General features: G+C 33.1%; 1 protein-coding gene across 1 annotated transcript in view; it reads right to left on the reverse strand.

Annotated features, from left to right (window-relative positions):
- The window catches only part of EPHA6 (EPH receptor A6), a 951,964-nt gene that overhangs the window by 166,104 nt on the left and 760,828 nt on the right, over positions 1 to 25,032 (reverse strand). Inside the window, 1 exon segment of the mRNA XM_077118650.1 lies at positions 14,722 to 14,847. Within this exon segment, the coding sequence (XP_076974765.1) occupies positions 14,722 to 14,847 (126 nt within the window).

The following is a 25,032-nucleotide window of genomic DNA, read 5'->3' on the forward strand; positions in this document are numbered from 1 at the left end:
GCAAAATTACTAATACTTTACATAGGTATCTCTTTATTTTTTATGGCACTATTTTCTTTTGATTTCATAAAAGGGATATGAATTATAATATGAATCACAAGAAAATTTAGCATTTCTTTTTCAAAAGCCCTGCAATCACTTGCTTAGATTATGTTCTTTTTGTCCTCTAGCTGTACCTTAAAAGAAAATCAAAGGTTTAAGCAGATACTGGAGTTGTTTTGGCAGTTGTGGTACAACTTTTATAGTGTTGTCGTAATTATGGCTGAAATATATTAGACTGGGCATTTCTGAAACATTCCTAAGGCAAATCAGAAAAGAGATACTCATAAATTTTCTCTAAGAAATCATAAGCCATTGACTGTAGTCTGCTTTTAAAGACTTTTAAACAGAAAAATTTCATAGATTGATGAGTGCTATACAGTTGGTGGGATCTGTAATAATTCCTAATCATTTCTTTATTGAACAGAAATTAGATCAACACAGCAATGATGGCAGGACATGAAAAATATGTAGCTATGATATTGCAGTCTTGTGCAGAAGCTAAAATCAGAAACTAAACATCATTTATTTATTTTTTACCATATCTATTTGTGATTGTTACAGTTCTCAGTACACTCTATTAAGAAGAAGATCTGGCATGAATAACTTTGATTTATTTCAAAAAAGAGAATTCATTTGTTCTGTCCAATTGTTCAAGTTTGAAAAGTAAACTCATTTCAGATGAAGGGAAAATTATATTCAACTGACATAAACTTGTGACATATTTACCTTTTGCTTCTATATTTCTTGCTCATCACCGGACTTTTTAGTAATCCAATCTACACTATAAGAAGAGATTTTCCACATGAACACAAAGCAAATCTGGAGAGAATTTATGTGTATCAGTGATGGAAATATTAGCTCTCTCATTATAATTCATGTCGTTTTTTATGAACTCAAAGTCTTAAGGGTTAGAAAGGGTGACCATAAAAAAATTAGTATAATGTCTGCAAATGCTAGATTTTACATTTGAATTTCTGTTTTAAAGAAAAATGTGCTAAAGGTTAAATGTAATAATAAAGTTCCCAATTTATCATGCATAGAATTAGAACCCGAAGAAGTTTTCCATTTGTGGTAGTTATTAACTTATATTCTATAATGCCCCTTAAAGTCATTAATTTTACCCCAAAGGGAATGAAGAACTTTATCAGAAAATACTGAGGTCAAATGAACTGTCAGTGCTATTGTGGGCAGAGAGCTAGAACTTTCCAATTTTAAACCTGAAAGTTTCCATGAAATCCTTTATTTGGCTATGGGTTTCATAAGCTTGGACAAAGGAAACTGATGTAAACACTTGGTTATCAAGGTGGGGAAGACAAATGGTCACTTCTGATTTAATTGAAAAATTCTGAGACCAACATCCAGTCTGAATGACAATGGTTACGGATATTAAGAGGCTAAATTGGGTTACTACAATAACTCCTTGAGGTTTTCCCTGCTTGTAATCTCACACCCTTTCAATCAATCTTGACCATTGCTGTCAGAAGAATAAACTTTGGTTTTAATTTTTTTAATTTTTAGTATTTATCCTCTCCTAAAAATGCCAGATTTATTAGAATTAAAAGAGCAAACATGTATTGAGAACATAGTGTGGGCAAGCACTTTACTTATATTGATATCTATTATTTTTCCTATTACACAGATGAGGAAATTGAGGGATAAAAAGTTAAACTGTTTGCCCAAATTCAAATAGCTAGTGTCAGTGTCAAGCAGTCTGTCTCAAAGGTTATTATCTTAACTTTTATGCTATCAGTGCTTCTCAGAGAAGATTTATTTATTTCTCCTCCTGTTAGTCAATCTTCTCCAGTCATGGACCTCATCTAGACGTCTCATCTACTGCATCACCAGTTGTCATTATTATCTATACTTGTCTGATCCTGTCTCTTCTGCTTTTGCTTTTTGTGTTCCCTGCCAGGATTATCTCTCAACTTCCTACTCTCCCCAATCCTATGATACACCTCCCCACAATCTATATCCTGTATCTCTGTTTTGAAAGCCTTCCTAGCTAACTCCTTCACAATGATATTTGCTATTGCATTTCCATCACATCTATAGTCTGCATTACAAAATGCTGTACCTGACTTTGCATTAAGTTGATTTCTTCTTATCTTCCGTAATGTACAATTTTTTTGTATCCCAATTCAATGGGCTTGTCATGGTCATTCCCCATAGAGCTGAGTGTAATAGATGCTTAATTAAAAGCTAGTTCATTTTTCTATGGGATTTCACAATACTTAAGAGAGTAACAATTATTTCAGCACTATTCTGATCTATGTGAATACGAAGTACTTTGAAATTAGCAGTACTATCTATAACTCCTCAGGAGATACTTTGTGCAATCTTAAAATTCATCAGTGACAAGTTTCATCTTCTCATTAAAGATGATAAGTCAAATGAAGACTTCTCCAATTTCTTATGAATTAGAAGTTTCACATCTGAGCTCTTCATTTTTTTGTCTTTTGTGCAGTGACATCAATTGAGAGCACTTGTTACTCAACTATAGAGTTGTTTTTTTTTTAGATTAGTGCTGGCATATAACCTGTAATTTGTTTCTTATAGTTTTCTATTGAGAAATTATATTGTGAAGATTATAAGCATCTTTGTAGTCCATGATTATGTCTTATAATCAAGAAAATAGATAACTACAAGGGAAATTATGACAATTAAGATGGTATTCTTTAAATATGTGGGAGGTAAGAGAAGTCTATTGGTAACATTGCCTTTTCTGTCATTTCTCATCATTAAAAAATCTTATACTGCATTTTTGCTCTTGGAAAATATATTTGGAATTAATTTTCTTTTTTATAACTTTCAAAATATTATAGCTTATTTCCATTTTTAAAAAATAAATTTAGCCAGTTGCCCCAAATTTTTCCTTTTACAAAATCATCTTAATATTTTCATTATACTAAGTCAGTGATCACATTCCAGGATTCTTGAATGTTAGTCAATTCTCCATATTCATTACTATCTGTTTTTGGAAGTCTTATCAGTTTGATTTAACAGATACTAACTGATAATTCTACAAGTCATGCAAAGTGAAGTTTTAAGGTTTGCTTCCAAAATTGTTATGGATATTTTAATTGCATTGGAGTCAAGATCCTCTAATAAATCACTTATTTATATTCTGGATATAATGAATGGTGAACTCCCATACCATATTTTTGTTGCTGTTATCGAGAAGAATCATTATTCTCTTTAATTGGGACTTTTATGGACTATGGACCAATAATTTTTTTTCAAATTTTCAGCTACCTAGTATTTATGGTAATTTTAATACAGGCATCATGGAGAAACCAAATAATAAAAGACTATTCTTCTTTCATGCTGTTGTTAAAGAAAACAAAAGGAAAGCATTTAAAAAAATTCCAGAGATCTCCTAGAAAAATGATTTGGCTAGTGAAACAGCTTTGTTTTGCCTCAGGGAAGATTTATGTAGGAAGAGGATTACAGAGATTGATACCTTTTTATTTTTCAAATAAGTAATGAGTTTGTGCTGGATGTAGTATTTTGTTTGTTTGACAATTTCTAATGTATAGTCATTAATACCAAAAATCAAAATAAATCTCAGCAATCTTCAAACTCTATTACAGATTCAAATCTTTTCTAGTTTATTTAACATTATATCACCTCTATATCTTGTCTACCAGATTAAAAAAATATTGTGGTGATAAATTGGCTTGACAGTTAGGCTGCCTGTATTTTTTCCCCCAGTTGCAATTCAAGAGTCACTGAGTCAGTTATTTAATCTGTTTTCACTTCCCCTGTTTCTGTTGTAGATATGGTATACTACACATATAACTTCAAATGGATTTGATAATAAATGAAATAATTTTCTTATCCCTCTTAGGCATGAAAAAGTTACATAACTGGAATAATTCCATAAAGTGTTAAATTTTTTTATTCCAAAATAAGTATCCAAACTGGAGAATCAGTTTCTTCTTACACTATTGTCTGCTGATTATCAGCTCACATACAAATCTCATTCTCAGTGAGCTCAAATCCAAATTCTGAACATTTTCCCTGAACTTTCTTTTCCTCCTATATTCTTGTCTTGGTTAAACACAACCTCCATCTAGTAATCCAGGCTTGAAGCCCTGTTGTAATATTGGACTTCTCACTTTATTAAATTCCTTAATTAGTTCATAGATTATTAAGTTATATCAATTCTATACAAAATCAATTGTCATTGCCCACATTCTGCCTTTATCTTCTCTTGTTTAATCTATTACAATAATATTTTTTTGGTTTCCTTGCTTCTATACTCTTTCTTCACTGCAAGCTAACACTTGCACTTCCATCAGTGGTATTTTTGAACATTCGGTGATCCATCAAATCATTTTTAAAATGTCTCCTTTTTATCAAACATTCCTCTGACTTCTGGAGTCACATCATCCTCAATAACACAAGATCTCTGCTCTCATAGGTTGTACAGTGGAAAGGGGAATAAAAATAAGTAAACGGGTAATTACTATAAATGGCTAATGCCTCATTCCCCTTTTATAAAACTGTTACTTATTGCATTGTTTTCTGCAGGATTAACTGCTTGACAATTGCATTCTTTCACAATCTCTCCCCTACCTTTGTTTCTAGTGTGACTTTGTACCACCTTCTACTCCCATGCCTTATATTTTTCAAATTATCTAGGTGATGCACAGTTCCCTGAGTATGGCTTTATTTTCCCTACCTCTCTTCTTTGGTGGAAGAGTGTTCTACTACTTCTTCCACTTGGTAAAATCATATCCTTTTTTTAAAAAGCAGCTTCAATCCCATCTCCATTGGAAATTCTCACATAAATCCCTTTCCCATATAGAAAGACTTGGTTGGTTATTTATTTTTCTCCTCCCTTTGCATCTTAAACAATTATTATAACACTTATGTTATAGAATTGATGCTAACTACAAAGGTGTTTGTTTCCTACTGCTAAACAAGCTCAAGTTCAGAACTTGTGCTTAATTCATTTTTGCAAGTCTATTAGCACAGGGCTAGACACAAAGTTTGTATTTATTATGTTGACTTGGTTACAAATTTTCTCTTTCTTTTTCTTTTTAAATTTAGAGATGATCAAGATATCCTTGGAAAAATAATTAAGAATAAAATATTTTATCTGCTGATAAAATGGGTGAGCAGAAATTAGGCTAACAGAAGATGGGAGTAGGTAATTAAAAATGGGTATTTGGGCGGGCCGCGGTGGCTCAGCGGGCAAGAGTGCTTGCCTGCCGTGCCGGAGGACCCCGGTTCGATTCCCGGCCCCAGCCCATGTAACAAACAAACAAACAAACAAAATATAATAAAACAAGAAAATGTTTAAAAATGTTTCCCTTTCTTCCTCCCTTCCTTCCTTCTCTGTCTTTCCTTCCTTTCCTCCCTCTCTCTTAAAAAAAAAAAAAAAAAAAAAAAAAAAAAAGGGTATTTGTGCATATGTATGTGTGTGAGAGTGATCTGAATTTATGAAAACAGTAGCATTTCTTAATCTAGATTTGCTTTAGAGTAAATGAAAAGTATGAGGCTAAATAAATGAAACATAATAATCCTGCTAATTCCAGAGAGCAGTGGCACACCGTGTGTATCAATTAGATTCAGTAATATTCAGTAACTCTCTTTTTTTCTAATGGAAATTACCAGATGAGGAAAGAGATTTGTGTCTTGTTGACAACAAAAGTGACTGTCAAAGATGCCTAATATTAATCTGTGTTTACACTATGGGGCATTAACCCATATTGTAAAATTTTAGTAGTTAGTTTTTAACAATGACTTTCCTGATTTTATTACATCCATATTATTATAATATAATAATAATGACCAAGTTAAAAATGTCCTGAAATGATTTGATTTACAAATATTAGCTTCCCAACTATTACAAAAGTAATTCTTGTGCAATAATCAATAGATTAACATGTGCAGTAATCAATAGATAATAATGGTACCATTAGGTAGCATTGAAGAAAATATAGATGAAAATTCTCGTGCCTTGGAATGAGAGTTCAAATGTGTAACGTCTTAAATTCAAAATCAAATTATAGTATGTCAAATAAATAATTGTATGTCACTGTTACTCTTGGTTTATTTCTGTAAAAAACCTTTCATGTGCATACTTCAAAAATAAATAATACATTTAAAGCAGCACAAATGTAGTAATAACTAAAGTTTTCTAAGTTCTTCAAAGTATCAGGCACAGTTCTAAGTGCTTTACATGTGTTAACTCATTTAATCCTCATATTGTGTTGAAGATGGCAATTAGCTCAATTTAACAGATAAGAAAACTTAAGTAATGAGAATTTAAGCAGCTTGCCCACGGACACAAAATGAGCAATTTGTAGTCACGGTTAGTCTTGAGTGCTTAATGATCTTGTTATACCCCAAAATAATACTTGGTCTCCATTAATTTGGGTAAAATAAAAGAACTCTAGATTTCTGTGCCATATCCTGGCAAGACAAGGACAGGTCATTGTGTTGCTGTCAAATCTGTTTTGTCCTTTAGAATTTCTAGGATTTTGAAACTTCCATAAACTCTCTAATGTTCCATATAAACTGTAAGTATCTGTTCAGGGAACTTGCTTGAAAATCTCTTTACAGTTTGTTTTCCCATAGCTATCAAACATCAATTTATGATAATTATGTTAAGGTTCCTTTACAAACCAATTTATTTTAAATTATTCCAATCTCTTTATGCAAGGATTAAAAGGACAAGACTTTAGTAGTTTAAATTTCAGTTGTAAGAGGCACGCATGAGAACTTTAGAGTAGCAGTGTGATAAGCTTGTGAAAAACTTCTAGAGAAGACATTGGGGAAACCGCACTCTGCTTTCAGAATGAGTTCTCAAGCTTTTGACAGACAGCACCACAATTTCCAGTTGTATTTCAAATGCTATGCTTTACTTCTGGCTTCAAAAGTGTCTTACAGTTACAAGTGATTAAATATTCACTTTTTGGTCTCTGTATCATTATGTATCAAAGAAAATTAACAGAAAATTTAAAAATAAAACAAACCTCTAGATAGGACATATTTCATGATTCCTCAACCACATGGTTCTTTATAATGAGATTTCAATTTAATGGAGAAAAACATTTTTAAAATACATCATACATATGGTATCTAATAAACTCACTATCTTTCTTTTGCTCCCCTAGGCAAATTACAATTTGTTTTTTATCTTTTCTGCAGTTCTTATAAGATGTTCACTTTAAAAAAATATATTAAATGTTTCTAATATATTTTCTCCATTATATTTCTCAGTGCATAGAACTATGAAAAGTCAACACTGTGCCACAGGGCAGCTTCTACTGTGCTTTCTTTTAGAAGCCAAAGGTATGAATGCTGAGACATGTTTTATAACAAGGCTGGTCTAACCCATGATTTATATTCTTATGTGTTCTAGTGGCCCATGAGGGCAAACATTCTGCCTTGTGGTTCTCCTAAAAGAGGCATCTGAACAGCACTGTTTTAAAATCATGTTTCCAACTAAGGTTAAACACAACCCCAAACCATACAAAGATTAAACACAGATTCACATGGAGATTCAGCTAATCTAGCAAAGCTGTGCCTAGTCTTCAGAAATTTTCTTTGTGAGAAGAAAATGATTCTTGAATGACTCTTTTAAAAGTGGTTATAGTTTCAAATAAATTCACATTTTGTAAAAATAAAACATGAAAATCTCTAATGGTTAGATATTTTCTCGAATGAGAATGTAAACATCCACAGAATACAGGATCCAGATTTTAAATATCCAAATTTATTCAAATGATGTTAGATAAAAGAAGCATTTATGTTGATAAAAAGGCATAACTAGTGTCAAAGGCTAAACATATTTAAAGAATGTGAAAATGGAGAAGTAAAAAATAACTAGTAAAAAATTTGGAGACAACTTACATAAAGGCTCTTTTAAGATTTTTCATGTCTTTCTGGCAGGAAAAAATATAATTTCTCTTTGTAAATGTTCAGATGTTTGATATCAAATACATCCTGCAGCTCTTTTTATTTTTTATTTTTTTAATGCACTGTCAGTCTTACATAAAGATGATAGTGCTAACTCATGTCAATGAAGCATACTTTTATATATAGAACTCTGAGTTCTTAAGACCCTGGGGAACTACTTTTATGGGCTTCCAGGGATCCACCTGCTTCCTGAAATTGTATGCAAACATTTACATACATGAGCAAATGTCCACTCTCTTGGGAGTGAATCCATAGCCTTCAATAGACTTTCAAATGGGGAAAGCTTTAAGATTTTTTTGCCTGGCCCTTTAGATAAATAGGAGTCCTATTTTTGGCCAAGAAACAAAATGTAATCCATAAGGAAACTGCATCCATGACCTATACCAAAACATCAGGAGCATCTGTCCAAGGAGTCCTTAAATTCCTAAGCTCTGCAATTGATTCAGGTTTTCATAAATTGAATGGCATTTAAAGACTTGAAATACACTTTGAATTTTGTATGTTTGCATTCTGAAGTTTTTTATTCCAAATGATACATTCAAGTTGTCTTTCTTAAGTTTTAAATTGTTTTCCAACCCTCTGAGTATTTCTTTCTCCTCAAGTAAGCTGAGGATCTAAAAGGATGATACAACAATGTTCCTTAAACCCAATGACTTTAAAACACTAGACTAAGAAGTTTGAACACAACCTTGTAGTTTTCTGATTAGCTCCTCTAGCACAAATAGAATATATTTGAAGCTATCAATATATTCTAAACCAGTGTTTTAAAATAACTCTCAAACCAAGCACTAACAATATTGCAGCTACTTTAAATGATTATAGGGGCCCAGGGTTCTTTATAGTAGAATGACTAAACATGAAATCACTCATGTTATCCTCTTTGTGCTTTCCTTGGCTAGGTGGGTTCTCTGACATTCTCTCAGTGACCCTCTCTTCTCTAAACCTCTCCCTAGTCCTGAAATAGTAATAATCTTGGTTTCCTGCCCAGGTTTGCCTCAGAGTCCCCATCCCAGTTTTTCAATAGCTGCAGTTCTGCAGGGTTGCCTTCTGAAGGCTGCAGGTGCACAAACTTTAGAGGAGGAAAATTTTCCCAAGAGATGTACAGATGGGTTTTAGGAGCTAGAAATCAAGTAAATGGCAAGAAATAAAGACAGCAGGATTTAGGAATCCGGAGGAAGGTTTTTCTTGTTACCATAGTTTACACTTTGAATCATTTATGTTTTTGATTTTGCATATTTAATCGAGTTTTTTCAATTCACTTTTATAATAAACTCTTGGTTTAAACACAGGGATGCACAAACACTTGATGCTTTATCCACAGTAACAGGTAACATTCTCAAGCGCAGAAAAGTTTAAAACATGGAGCCTTCATTTAAAGGAGAGTTCTTTTTTTCCTCTGAAGATCTCTTACTTAAAAGGAGGGTATATTTTTATATGTTTCTTATAATATTGTATTGCTAAGGATAAAAAAGGGCAAATTGTTATATATACTAAAGTAAAATATATAAAGAATAATCATCATAGAAATAATTATACTCAGAAATTGTTTTGGTCATAAGTGATTATTTTGAAATATCAGTTGTGGTTCTACAACAAAGCTACTGTTTTAGAATGTCTGAAAATATGAAGAAATGAAATGGTTTACTTTTATTTTTCTGATAACTGAAGTTTGATTGTATTTAAAAAGTATATAGTTTTCCACTGTTGATTTCCACTTGAAGTCATATTGAGTTTCACACAATTTCCTTAACTCATTGCATATTCCTTCAAAGTCTATTACCCTATAAATTTGCATTACTGCTTTCCTGCATTCCTCTATATGCATCAAAACTTGATAATATTAACTGGATCCTAGATTTTCTGCAGTTTCAATCTTATTTATCATACCATACTTGCTTCTATCATCTAAACTATATGCCTTTGGAATTAAAAAAAAAAATGACTGGATAATAGTGCATAGAATATTTGCCCTGACTCCATATCAAATAGGACTTCAAATGAAATATGGAAAGAAAACTATTGATAATCATTGTTAATGGACTGAAGACACTTTAATATAGACTCAGGACCATATATACTTTGTAATATAAATAGTATTGTTGGATATTGGTGTATAGAAAACTGGACTGTAAACTCATTTCCTAACATGGCTAGTTAGGGTACAGTAATGTCACTAGGAAAAGATTGGCAACTTGAGTAGAGGGCTCATCCAAAACTCTTTCCAAAGGGTAAAGAAATAAATAATATTAAATATTACTACTAATTATACACTTAGTAATTGCAATTCTGCTCCCTCCCTACCCCCGCATGGTCAGGCTCCAGTAATTGAATCCGGGTCTCCCGGACAGCAGGTAAGAATTCTACCACTGAACCACCGGTGCACCCCTGCAACTCTGCTTTTTAAAAATGTTTAAATTGGGTGGGCCATGGTGGTTCAGCAGGCAGAGTTCTCACCTGCCATGCCAGAGACCCGGGTTTGTTTCCCGGTGCCTGCCCATGCAAAAAAAAAAAAAAAAAAAAAAGTTGAAATTGTGGTTGCATATATATAAAACTCCAAATTTGCGATTTTAGCCATTTTTAAGTATATAATTTGGTCACATTAGCTTTACAGTTTTATGTAAACATCACCACTTCCTATTATTAAATTTCTTTCATTACCCAAAGCAAAGCAAGTCTGATTTTTGACTTGTGTCAATATGTGTCTATATTTCTGCTATTTGGTTCACAGTAAGCATAGATGGAGTCTCATGGTATTGCCAAAACAAGAAAGTGAAGACAGTTCTCCCACCACTGACATAAATATGCAAGCTAATAATTTATTGATCCAGTCACACTCAACCGTAAGCTGTTATCAGAAAATCAGGTAATGAAAACATTTTGACATTTTATAAAGGTCTAATTATGTAAGACACTTTCCAGTGTTCAGTTCTTATGTAAATTTAAATTAATACCATGAAGTGACAGATAAAACTAAATCAACAAAACTTTCATATATTACTATATCATTATTATTGCAAAATTATATTTCTCAATGTCTTTATTATTCTCAGTCCTGTTTTTGTTTGTGTATGGGAAACATAAGACATTTTCAAAAATGTAAAGGATTTAGGTAGTGGTGGTGCCTGTCATAGGTAAGCCACAAGTCTCAGCCTCTATCTATAATCAATACTCTGGAATTTAAAAATGTTCTATCCCACTTTCAAAAACTGTTTGACTGCAGAAATAAAAGAAATAACTAAGAGCAAAGAAACTGTGTTTATTATCATTTCAGGAATTATACTTGCTAACATATTTAAAAGAGGGACATTAATTCTTTTCAAGGAGATAGGATTTGGTTTTAAAAGGGAAGAATACAATGGAGAAGAATTTGGTTTAAAACTTGTAATTTTGGACTATGTCATTTAATTTCTCTTCTCCTTCTCCATTTTCTCTTCACTCCCCTCTTTTCTCTCTTTTCCTCTTCTCTCCTCTGATTTTTTTTTTTTTTTTTACTTTGTCGGATGATTACTACATGAAATGCATTGTATTAATCATTTTGATGCTATTCATCTTACAGCCAATTACTTCTTGGTGTTTTTCTCTATCTGAAGCTAAGAATAAAATCACCTTTTTACTGTGATCTTTTTAAAAATGAGGAACTTACAATTGAGAACTGTTCACGTAAATACTGGTTTCAGTGTTGTCTGCTTTCTGAGTATCCTGATTTAATGATTGTCTTCTTATTGTAGTTAGTGTAAAAATAAGTACTGTGAACTACTGTTCTTGGTAGCAAAGTGGATTGTAAATGTAAAAAAAAAAACACCCCTATTTTACACAAGACAGTCACATATCTCATTTGCATTTATTAAAGTAAGTTACTAGGACTACATTATCATTAAAACAAGTTTTGTAATTCCTTGAATGACACAGCAAATGTCTTATAGGACCCTGAAAATACTGTAACATATATAATTAGTTGGTAGAAAGCAAATTAATTGTTGTCCAGTGGGCATTAAATTTCAACCAACTGTTTAAAGTATCATAGTAGAGGTCAGCGGATGAACTGCTTCCTGCTCTCAAAATGACATCCAAAGCCTGAAGGGTCATCAGTTCAGGTATTAGGATTTTTGTTTGTTTTCTCAAATATGAAACAATAAAAACTTCAAGTAATTTCCTCTTCATTCCTTTTTACATATAATTATAAAGGAAATTCTTGGTAAATAAGCTATAGTTGAAGAAGAGGGGATAAAAATTACCTTTGAAATGTAGCAGTCATTACTGAAAATGCTAGAGAAATTGTGCAGGGATCACTTATCAAAGTGATCAGGAAAAGTGAGTTGAGTTAATTTCAGTTTGAGGGAACAGGAACAAGTTTGGATCTATATATTTTTAATGAAGCAATTTTGTTACACCTCATTTGTATGTAAGCCATGAAAACTGAACTGAGTTTTCTCTCCTATGAAAGCTGGAGGCAAATTTGGCTTAAAGCCTAGAAGAACTGAGTGTAGAATTTTTTTTAATCCCTCTCTGAAAAGCTGTTTCTGTGTTTGTGTTGTGGACAAATCATCTTGCTTCTATTATTTTTGGTGGCTACATGGCAAGGGTTAATTCTTTTTTTAACCAGTGATGTTGAATAATTCAAGTCACTACTAAACTTCATTATGTCATTTCTACCAAACATACTGAAATCCACTAAGATTTGTCATCAAATGTTAAGTGTTAAGCCATTAAACTACAAATCATCTGTTAATCTTCTCAATTCTAATCACTGAGATATTAATTATATATGTGAAAGCTATTTTTTTATGTTTGCAGTCAATTCTGACTTCTTGGTTTATGTAACTTCTTTCCAATGCTTTGTAATAAACAACAGGAAAAATTCTTGTGCAATTGATACAAGTTCTCCTTCCAGAGCAAAATAAGGTTAATATGACCCCCATTAGAGTTAAAATTGCTAATCTTTAGTTCACATAATTTTGGCTTCTACTCTCTCAATGGCACTTTTGGCTACCAAGTCTTAACCCAATGAAAGCATTATCCAATGATAAAAATAAATGACACTAGGGCATGCTTGTGCTTCTTGTTTTTTGTTTGTTTTAGTTAAGTAGAGAAGGGTAATAATCCTAGGCTTCGGTACTATAATTTTGCTAAGGAAAGCAAGATAGATGTTTTTGTTTATTTAATGTCTCAGTCTTTTCTACGATGTTAGGATTTTCAAATGTTCTCATTAAATTGGTGGCTGGACTAGTTTTCCTGAATACATTGATGTTATCACTATTACTTATATCATTATTATTAATTTTTGTAAAAATACACTCTCTCCTGCATTATCTGTACTAATGTCTTGGCAAAGACAATATAAAATAACATATAAGCCAATGATCAATTATGTTGTGTTTTGCTGAGTATTATATTACTCCCCATTCTTTATCCCTCTAGGAATCTATTTCTTACTTCTGTTTTGCTAAGATGAATATAAATGGGTTAATAATTCAGGTACAATAGAGGAAGGAAGCTGGACATTTTACTAAATGACAGGGAAAGAAACAATTTGTGATTAGAATAATTTCATGAATAATCCACAAAATGATTTACTCGACTTTGAAATTACATTTAAAAATGCACAAAATTCTATATTTTGTTTCTCTCATTGATAAAATTTGGCTTTGTTTAGAGCGATGCTTAATTTTGGGTGTCAGTTTGGCTAGGCTATCATGTCCACTTAGGTCAAACACTAGCCTAGATGTTGCCATTAAGGGTGATAATCAGTTGACTTTAAGTAAAGGAGAGAACTCTTTTATACATGGGGGTGCCTAATCCAATTGGTTGAAGGCCTTAAGGGCCAAAAATGAAATTTCCTGAGAAAGAAGAAATTCTGCCTCAAGACTGCAACATTAACTTTTCTCTGGGTTTCTATCCTGAAAATCCTCCCCTATGAATTTCAAGTTTGCCAGCCCCATTGCCCCCCGGTTGTGTGGGCCAATACCTTAAAATAAATATCTTAATATGACATAAATATCTGGTTCTGTTTCTCAGTCAGAATCCTGACTGATATAATCAGACTAGAATTTTAAGGGAGAATTGTGCATTAATGTATTTTCTTCAAAATTTCTGCCATATAACAGAAATGGAGACCCCTAATGTAAACCATGAACCACAGTTAATCGCACAATTATAATTATATTCTTTTGTCAATTGTAACAAACATACCATGCTAATGTAAGGTGTTTATAATAAGGGTGAGATGGGAACTCTTTGTTTTCTCTATGATTTTTCTGTAAACCTACACCTTCTCTAATTAAAAAATAGCTAGATTTGCTGCTTTCTGGCTTTTCTTCAAATCATTTTTCTTCAGTGAAATGGAACTTTAATTAAATCTCCATAGACTTACCCAGATATGAAATTACTCTTTCTGCGGACAACACGTATAATCATTTCATTTCTCTTTCTGGTAAATTCTGAATGGCTAAGTGGCTCAAATCCATCTTTGTTTTATTCTTACGTTACAATCTCTCCTCCTTACTATGTATAATATTTTTCTTTTGCTATTTGGGTGATCAGGTTACAGATCCTTCCTCCCATTATTTTATGCTATTGTCACATTATTAGGTATCATAAATGTGGTTGGGACATTAAAAGAAAAGTCATTTGCATTTCTTTTCAACAATGTATTTTAAAAATCTTCATTTTTGTAGTGCAGAACTATCAGCGGTGAGCATAGTCCTATCTCTATACATGGTGGCAGAAAACGTCACCTGAAATACCTACCAGCAGGAATCCTGGGGGGCAAAGATCCTCCCTGTGGCACTGGCTGCGGGGCCTGGATGCTATTTAAAAACCCCGCCCGCAGGAAGCTGGGGCAAAACGCCTCCACCCCAATGGCCGGGAAGGATCCTTTTAAGAGATAAAAATTGACATTAATCAACATCTTCTTTGTGCAAAAGTTGTTGATCATTTAATTGGAGTAAAACCTAAAAACAACAGAGATAGCGTATCTCATGAGGAAACCATGAAATTAAAAGGAATGGAAAAATCTTTATCCATATATTTATAAAATCAAACTATTTCTTAAAGAGGCTATTCTTAAATAGTGTCAATTAGAGCAGTGGAAGGCTAAGATGAAAATTTTACATCTACACTTAGAATATAAAATTCTATGGTGGAATAACAAAGTGGACATAAGTAGCAGCCATTAACGTTGTGTATTTGCAGAATTCACATCTGCAGCAGAAAATAGCCAGGATAGGATCTAGGATCTACTTTGCACCAAAAGGAGCAATGCTTTAGCTATGCAGATCTATTAATGGCAGTGCTTAAAATAAGGGAAACTTTTACACATTACAGAAATTACATGCGTTTTTGAGATTGTGAAAAGAAAATCAATGTACACCATTCTTGATGTTATTTTTCTCTATTAGGGACAAGACGCAAGAGTTTGCAAAGGTACAACCACATGCTTTTCTATTTTTAAGAAAGATATTGTGAAATGAAAAAAAAGTAAATTACTTAGAAATTTGTCTGTAAAATTACATAAAGAATATCAGAGTAGGAAAGGACTTTAGAGATCATCCAGTCAAAAATCACCAAATACAGATGAGCAAAATGGAGAGGGGAAGCGACCCTACATAGCTTTCAGATTTTCAGGACAAAATCTTTCCAATCTAGAAGAAAAAAACAATGAGCCAGTTCCTATTTGTGGAATTGCTATCCTTTGAAAATGATTCAGCAACCTTGCACTTTGGCATAGTAACATTACATTTGGTGTCTCAATGACCTGTAAGATACTAAAATCACTCAGAAGGAAATGTAATATATGCGTGATATCACTGCATGGGCAGCACTGACAACTGAGTTATCACATCTAAGTGTAAATCACAATTAATACCCCAAAAGCAAGTTAGCACTGACAGTTCAAAGGAATGCTTCTCATTCCCTTGAAGTCCTCTGGGACTTCCCTCAGGCCCAGCATTTTCTTCCCGCACTCAGATTTAGCAAGGCCTGTGCTTATTTGTGAAGAAGCTTCATCTGTTCCTTGACAAAAAATTTCCACCTAAAAGCGGTTAAAATTTCTGGCTTCTCTGAACAGTTAAGTATTAAAAGGGTCTGGTATGCTACACTCTGTATATCTTGTTTCTACGGAGACAGTTGGTGCCAAAGAAAAGCCAACATTTCTTAGATAATTGGAGATGTTTTTAAGAAAGAGCAAAGTTACAATGTATGTTTCCTTGGGTGATGCCCATACATTGTATCTTGTATTAAAGAAAGTGTAGAAGGAAAATCACACACTGTGGATAAAGCTGTCTTGCTTTGTTGTTGATTTTAAGGGGTCTTAGTAAAATGGACTTGTCAGGCAGTGCCAGGGCCCCTTAAACATTAAGTAGTGTGGTAAAAGTGCCAAGTGGTAAGCTAGAAAATAATTTCAGCCACCAGTGAAACTAACTACTCCTTTGTTACTGCATGGAATACTTATCATGGAACACAAAGTTAATATGTGTCTGTGTGCAGTGTCTCTTATACAAGCATTTACCACGTTGTAATGTTTCATCACTGTTTGAGAAAAATGCTCATAACCAAGGTGCTTCATTGAATTTTAGGTGGAGGTAATTATATCATATATTTACACAACATTCCTATTTAGAGTTACAAAAAGAAATAGTGTTGTTACAACAGGGAAAATAATTACAAAAAGTTGAGATTTTATTATATGTAGAAAAAACTGAAATAATATAATTTTAGCTGATTATGGATTTATTGCATTCATGTAATAGGAAGCTTGGCTCAAGAATATTAGCTCAGAAAGAAAAAGAATAACATAGTCATTGTATAGGAAAGAAGAAAAGGACATAAATGAAATTATCCTAGTGGAAACTTTAAGATAATCAAAAGCATGTGGAACAGTGACTCGAAATAGTATTAATATTCTATACCATTATAGATTTTGCTAACATTATTTAAAACTGTTAACTTAGAAAAGATGCCCATTCTTTTAACTTCTTGAAAGAAGCTAAATACAAATATTATTTTATTGCTATGATTACATTGATTACTATTTTGTTGTTGTGACAGCCTGTCATATTTAATAGCAGTTTTCTAAACTTGCTGCATCATTTGTTACGGCTTTATGTTTTTTTTTCTTTACAATGGGTGAAAAGGTATTTTATTTATTGTAGCATTTCTTCCTTTAAAAATTGTCATCTTTTATATCTGGGGCAAAAAACCAGAAAAGCTGGTATACATGAATGCATATCTGGTTAAGGTATCGTAAATGTGAGAGGCCAGGATGTGATATTAGCATCATATTGTGTCTAAAATAGGCCAGATAACTGGCCATCCTGTATTTCTATTTGCTAAATCTGGCAATCCTACTTTAACATATTTCAAACACTTATGGATATCAAATGGAGGAGGGAAAATAGTAACTGCTTTGTTAGGGGACACCAACATAAGCCACTAGATGCAGGGAACGCTGGAAATTATGACTGGGGTGGGACATTATTGTTGTTTAGTGAGTAGGGCCATGAATATGAGGATATTGCAATAAATGGAATATTCCCTGTTCAAAGGAAGATTCTTTCAAAGTTCTAGTAGTGCTCACTGAGAAATATTGTATGAGAGTAACAACTCCTAAGAAGCATTTGCTAATTAATAGGTCATAATTGATCCACAATATGAAAAAAATGGAAATGACATCTGCATTCTGATATCTGGCTTGGATAATTATTGGATTCTGATAATGGAGATTATCTGAAAGCGAAGTGGTCTATGGAATATTTATGAATTACCAGTTTTCAAATAATAATAATGTAATAAAATTATAATGTAATAAAACACATGTACACTTAGTAAGCTCAGTGAAACAAAATTCCATTTTTAATTTACAACTGCAGAGATCTACCTGAAATAGTTTTACATATGTAAATTAGCCTTGGCTAAAAACTCATGTACAAGATAACAAACTAACCACAACCTTAAATTGTCTCAATTTCCTCATCTGTAAAATAAGAATATTAACTGAACTAATATCTTGGGATTATTTGTGAGGATTCAATGAGAGCAAATTTTCATAAGTGTAAGCAGATATTATTATTATTTAATATTTTGATGTTTTGGGAAAAGTAATTTATTTAGGAGGGAAATTCAGATAAAAGTTGCTGAAGTAGAGGAAATCTTTCTTTGATTATGATTTATCAAAAATCTAATCTGGATGTCAGAAAAGTTTATTATTAAGGGCAATACTGCTATAAATATGAACTTCAGATGTACAACTCTTTCAAACTGAGTTCATTAGATTATATTTTTGCAAATGCTTATTTTATCCTATGGGTAGACTGTGGATACTTTGACTTCTATACAAACAATTTAGAGTTTAAACTTAACGTGCCCATACTTGTGCACATGCAATAAAGATTAATATGTGGTTTCCTGTGTTTGGTCCTCCTCTGTTATGCCACGTTCAGGGTGACTTACACCCGTGTTCTCCATAATTGGGGGAAGGGTGAATGAGCAGGGTGCATTGAAGATGATTAACTGGGTAGCAGGAGGAAAATAATAAGAGTTTTTATTTAGATTAATGCTTGATCACATACTTTGTAATTGCTATTTTTGAATTTGCTTTATAAATATACATAATATTATACCATACTAGTTCATTTAAATAAATTACAAATAATATATGTTCATGGTATCCCCTGGGGAACATGCTCAAACATTTTTATTCATAGAGATGTGATTAGAGAATTTTGTTAAACAGCAAAACATAGAGCAAAGTGTGAATCTATAGATGAAATAAATACTTTTTCAAGGACTTGAACAAGGAGGGAAGGGCCTTGATTTTCCCTGGCCCAAGGTAATGATCCTAAAAGATAATGTTACTTCTGACACAACAATTTTCAACCCTGGATGTACTTTAGGAAATATACAATGAAGACCCCCCCCCAAAAAAAAACAAGCAGAATATGACAGATCCATCTCTTCAACTCTTAAAGTGAATCCTTTATCAGCTACATTATATAGGACATGGATGTTATAATCATATCTTAAAATTAGGAGGTTGCAAAAAATCATTGGGGACAGTTTTAAAAATATGGATTTACCTTCATTGTCATAACAAACCAGGCACTGAATATGTAGCATTTTGTGTATACTGTGTTTTTGTATGATGTGATTATTCAAAATCAAGTATCAAAATAATCTGAATTTAGAATTAGAACACTGAGTTTATGAATTTTCAACTATTAATATATAAAATAAATATTATTTCAAAATATTTTTATTTTATACCTTCTATTTTATATTTCATGAATGTTTTATAATGGACATAATAATACGGTAGGGTTGTATATATATGACATTAATAAATGAATTAATATTGGTATAGTGGAGAGTTTAGCCAAGGTATGTTTACTCATAGGGGAGTGACCAAACTAAGATCTGAGTGAGCATGCAATCAGAGTAGCAATCCTTTCTTCATCTTTGACTACCCAGTATTGAGTTCTGTTAATGGACACATAGTAACCATTCTATCACTATGTTTTGGATTAATGATGGTCCCTCTGAGCCACAGTAAGAGTAACTTCGAAGTGTAGTCTGGTTATACCAAATGCTCTGCCAAGGGCTGTTTTCTCTGAGGCATGCCCATATTTCAACCTTCAGATTCTCTCTCACCCTCATTTCACTTGTTCTCTGTCAGATTGTTTTCTTCCATTTCTTGTGTGTCTGCTATCTTCTCACCTATATGCCCCTATCCTCTTTTTCTATTTATATCTGTTGTTCCCACTTTTTTTCTCCTAACATCTCTCCTTAAACCTTTCAGCCTTGACATGAGGCTGAAATACAGAATTTTCTTTTAGCCAAAACCATTGTTTCCTGTTTATACTTTCAAAAGCATACTGTTGAACAGACATGTATATCTTTGCCTCCAAAACAGAAAAAGGAAGGGAGGGAAGGAAAAAGTAAAAGGGAGAGAAAGAAATGAAATAACTCTCATTCTATAGACAGACACAGGGATTTCCTCCTAAGTGCCTGTCATTCTCCTAGCCAAGAATATAAAAAAGATATTCTAGTCCTCTAGCTAAGGCAAAATCAGGATAACATTTTGGCATGAACAGTTGCTAATTGTAGATCTCTCCTCAGAAATAATCACAGAGTAGCTTTTAAAAATATATAAGGAGTTCCTTTTTTTTTTTTAATCATATGGAATTAAAAAAATAAAGCAAAAGTTTTCTACCCACAGTTTTCAACCCTCTTTTATTTCTAAATGTTGCGTTCCTCTTTGGGTTATAACCTAACCTCCCAAAGCTTTATTTCTAGGACTCTAATGAGGGACTATGAATCTTCTCACGTATTCTTGTGTGTTCAGTTTTGGTAATTTACCATTTAAAATCATACTGTATCAGCTATCACTTCTGAATATGGGACTGTGGAGACACGGGGATGCCTTTTTATGGACCCATCAGCCTCAGCAACCTGCCTTGGGATGTGCAAAAGCTGCCCATGCTCCCGTACTTTACATTGTTAATGTGCTTCCTTCAGTGGAGGCTGCATCAGGTAGCCCCAAACAGGGGTCGACTTCACCATCCCAGTGCACATAGGCAAGTCCTGGCACAGAGCAGTGAATTATGACGGCTGGCTGCAGTAACAGCCAGCCTTAGCTGATTTCACCTTTATTCATGTAAACAGACTTTTGCCATTCTCCTTAATAACCTCGGGTATTGATCACTTATTCTTTCGACTTCCTTTGTTCTGTTGCAGTTTAAATGTTAAAATAGTACAAGGATGTTGACCTTCAAGGTGATGGTGTAATGGCACTTAGAGGGATTGAAAGTACACTGTTGAGAAAAGTTCTAGGGCAAGAACGGTTTCAGTTTAGATTATAAATCCATGTTTATTACAGATTCATAGAAAACTGAAATTTAGATGTTACAATATGTAGCTCAGTTTCATGAAAAGAATGAAACTTTAAAAAAAAAATTATTGAAAAAGAGCTCTTCAGTGCTTTGGACTTCTCTTCTGAGAATCACAAACTCTGAGAATGTCAGCATTTAAAATCAGCCTCAGATGTGATTTGGTAATTTGCCTAAATTTTTTAGGATTATTGACAAACCTTGGGAAGTATCTTAGATGTGTTCTTTCATTCTGCAGGTTTCATATGCTTGCTGAAGCTCTTTCATGGAGAAAGGATGTACTAAAAATGATTTCTGTAGGGCAGAAATTTAGTGGTAATATGATATATAATATTTAGGTAAACAAAAACCAAGTACTCAGTAACAACAATTTACAGCATTGCTCCATTCTCTGTTCCACTAAGAGAAGAAAGAAGAAGCCATAACTCATTCTGTTTGTTTGAGTAAATGCTTCCTTGTTTTCTGTGATAATGGATGAAGCTGAACACTTAGCAAAAGTCACCTCACCAGTGAGAAAGACCAGCAACTATGAGAAGTAGCATTTTCATGTAAGCCACTGTAAGAATGTATCTTTTACTCCATGGAGACTTTTATTTTGTGTCTCATTAACTGATAGCATGCAGTCTGGGAATAACTAAACTGCTCTGCCCTGCATAGTTTGATAAAGAAAGGATTACTGCCTTATTGTGATGTATTACCTGGGCCAACAGGGAGCCCACTGCGGTCTCCTCTAACTTGCTCAGAAGATGTACAGAGTGGATCTCATAAATCCAAATTGCATAAATGAACAAATGAAAGATCAAATGAAAAGTGGCACATTGCTCTTTAGGTAAGCATCTTGGTAGGATATAAGGAAGCACTCTACCTGCTTAATTGCTTCCTGGGCTAATAGTAACTTTCTAATGCCTAGAGGAGAGTAAATAATTTTCTCCCTGTGAAATAGAATTCTTCATAAATAAGTCATTCACTTTAAATTTTATTCATTCATTTACTTATTCATCTATTCAATAAAGATTCATTGAAGCACCTTCTTTATCTGGCACTGTAACACATTTCTAATAAGAAAAAAAGGAAATCAAACAATTTTTATATGACACCACTTCAAAAAAAAATAACTCTAAGCTAAACCAAAGATACAATCACAGAATTTTACTTTCTAAATTCTTAAAAATGCAAATTAAATTAGTATTTTCCTCTTTAGCTACACACACAGATAACTTTGATCTAGATTCTTCAGTACCAAATACAATTTAAGATCACGTAGTCATGACTGTTTTATTTTTAATTTTTTTTAATCCTTCAAGTCACTGCAATATAAATGTTATAGATTTCTCTTTCAGTTGATGTTCAATAGGTCACAATAAAAGTATTGAGGCAAAAAGGGCAAATTCATGGCTAGATTTTTATGAGTTATTTCTTCAGTGCTTTTAAAAAAAAATTTTCAGCTTCCCCTGAGTTATTTTTAAGCTTGTAGAATTTGTAAGATATGTATGATAAAATTATGCTTGATGCAAACTGCTTTTAAAATTATAACATTAAGTGGGAAAACTAAAATATTTTCAAGCTGATTATGAATAAGATATTTAATGAAAAATACCTTTAAATCATATTGAAAACAGAAATTCTCTGACTTTTAAAAAGCAAGTACTTAAAATATTTAGCTTCCTCACCTATAATAAGTTTTACCCAGAACTTTCCTAAACTTCTTTGGATTAAGCCTGTATTTTCTCCAAATGAGGATTATATTCAATGGTTATACCCATGTTTATATTAAATGATATTTGGAGTAATAAAATACCAAATATATGTGCTGAATAAATTTGCAGTCTGCTAATATATCCATCCAGTTTAAAAATGAAAACACTTAAGCTTGAGACCAGGCATAACTTTGAATTCTGACTCTCTCATTCACTAGCTGATTAATCTTGGACAAGTTATTTACCTTCCCAAATACTGTTTCTTCATTTGAAAAATGAAACTAATGATAAATATATCATCTATACTGGTTTGCAGTGGGTTACAGATTATTAATGGCCGACAATAAGTGATCAATATATGAGGAAATAAACATTCTCTTCCTTCTCCTTTGCCTTCTTAATTCCCTTGGCTTGACTATCACTTTGTGTCCCCATGCCTCCAGGATATTCTCTTTGCTTGGAAGCTCTTCCACCTTGGTAGATATCATCTTCTCTGTCAAAAATGTGTGGCATACATGGGGAGAATTTACTATTTCCTTCTCTGTGCCTTGCATAATCTGAGGTATAATAATAGTTATTAGTATACTATCATAGGTGTGGTGTTTATTTGTTTATAATTTAGGGGCACCGAACTCAAATGTCTTTAGGGGCCTGTCAGGTGCAATGCATGAGCACATCAAGCTTGGTGACAAAGCCATCGAGCTGAACAGAAGGGTAAAAGATTTGGCTAAAGACAATGAATTCAAATGATTAAAGGGTTTCAAAAATACTGTAGAAAGAAAATACAAAACATCTCATGGCTAACTTCAATCTGTGGGTTGCCAGCCGGTGACTTTTGGTTTACATTTTGTCACTCTCACTAGGCTGTGAATTCTTAAAAACAGGATGGGTGCCCACCTAGTCCCAGGCACAGAGTTTGCATGTGGCAGACATCAATGTCATGTTTGGAGAATTGAATTAAAATAATCTTTACATGAATATTTCAAAGGTAGTTCCATTTTATCTGGAGAAATAGACTGAGATTTTTTTTAATCTCAGAGCATGTATACTTTGAAATAATATAAATATCTAAAAAATGTGTGTGTATAATTATTAAAGTTCAAGGAGATTTATGGAATCTTATTTAAATGCTTATGAAGAGCCAGCATTCATCTGAATTTAGTTTAGGAACCACAGACTACATTTCTTTTATCAAAGAAGGAGTGAGCTGAACTTGAAAAGCATTTCCTCCCACTGAACCACCACAAAGGCTGCTTGGTCGGTTAATTTCTACCCAGGTTTTTCTTTCTGGGGTTAGACTTTTAAACTATATGTCCTTTAAAATTGCTTTTACACCTCAGGAGCCAAAGAGTCAGCTAAAGAGCTGCTAAGCATCATTTATCAAAGTATATGAGAGCTAGATCTATTTAGCATTACAGCCAAATTGTACTATATATTTAATATTTATGAACTGTGGGTATATCTGGCACATTATTGCGGAGAGGTTTGCACCTTAGGCACAGTTGCTAAAGAGGTCATGAGGCAGTATTGAATTTCCAGCAGACAGGCTGCAACCGCCTCTTTGCAATTTTCCAAAGATACCTGCAGACAAGACTGGCCATTTGTTGCGAACATGTACCCGGCTGTCACACATCACAATATTACTCTCTCATATACAAAGTATGAAACAGGATGTTGTGGATTCAATTCACTGATAGATATTAATTATAACACCCTTTGTTGTGTTATCAACAAATAAATGGGTTAATAATACAAATGTTTCTTATTTATTAAGATATTTAAATTCCTATCAAAATTTCATTTGCTTTTTTCAGAAAGAATGGGATCCTTTGGCATTTATAGGGTATGGGATAGAGTGAAGAATAATTGGTTTAGTAATTACCATTCTGAAAATTTTATTGGTCTTGAAAATAATCAGGGACACAATTGGTCTTGAAAACAACTGGGAACAGTCAACAGAAAATAAAATTAAGGCCCTAATGATTTTATACTCAGTCTTGATACAATAAATGTACGACTGGGACTGGCATCTCATAGTGGTGATGGTCATGGTAGCAAAGAGACTTCCATGTGGCCACCTATTTGCCTGAGGTAAGCATGTGGACATTTTTTTTCCACGTCTCAACCTTCAACCACACCTGATGTAAATACTTAGGTGGACACCTCCCCAAGTTTGGTCAATTTAGATGATGATCTAAATAATTTCAAAAGCTCCCTCCTGTTGAGTACAAACTCAGCACAAATGATTGGTTTCAAAACCCTTCACAACTGGGACCAAATTCTCCAAATATTACTTTTTACTCCAAACATATTAAACTATCCACTATTTATATGTGCTGCTCAATCTCCTGCTACCATGCCTTTGTCTACACTGCTTCTTCTACCACAAAGTGAGAATGCCCCGTCTTTGCTTGATCCATTCTAAATGTCCTTCTCAAGAGCCACCTCCTCTAAGGCTTTCCACTTATGCTCCCTCAGGA

This window comes from Tamandua tetradactyla, chromosome 10, assembly GCF_023851605.1.
Source record: "Tamandua tetradactyla isolate mTamTet1 chromosome 10, mTamTet1.pri, whole genome shotgun sequence".
In the NCBI taxonomy this organism is placed as follows: Eukaryota; Metazoa; Chordata; class Mammalia; order Pilosa; family Myrmecophagidae; genus Tamandua; species Tamandua tetradactyla.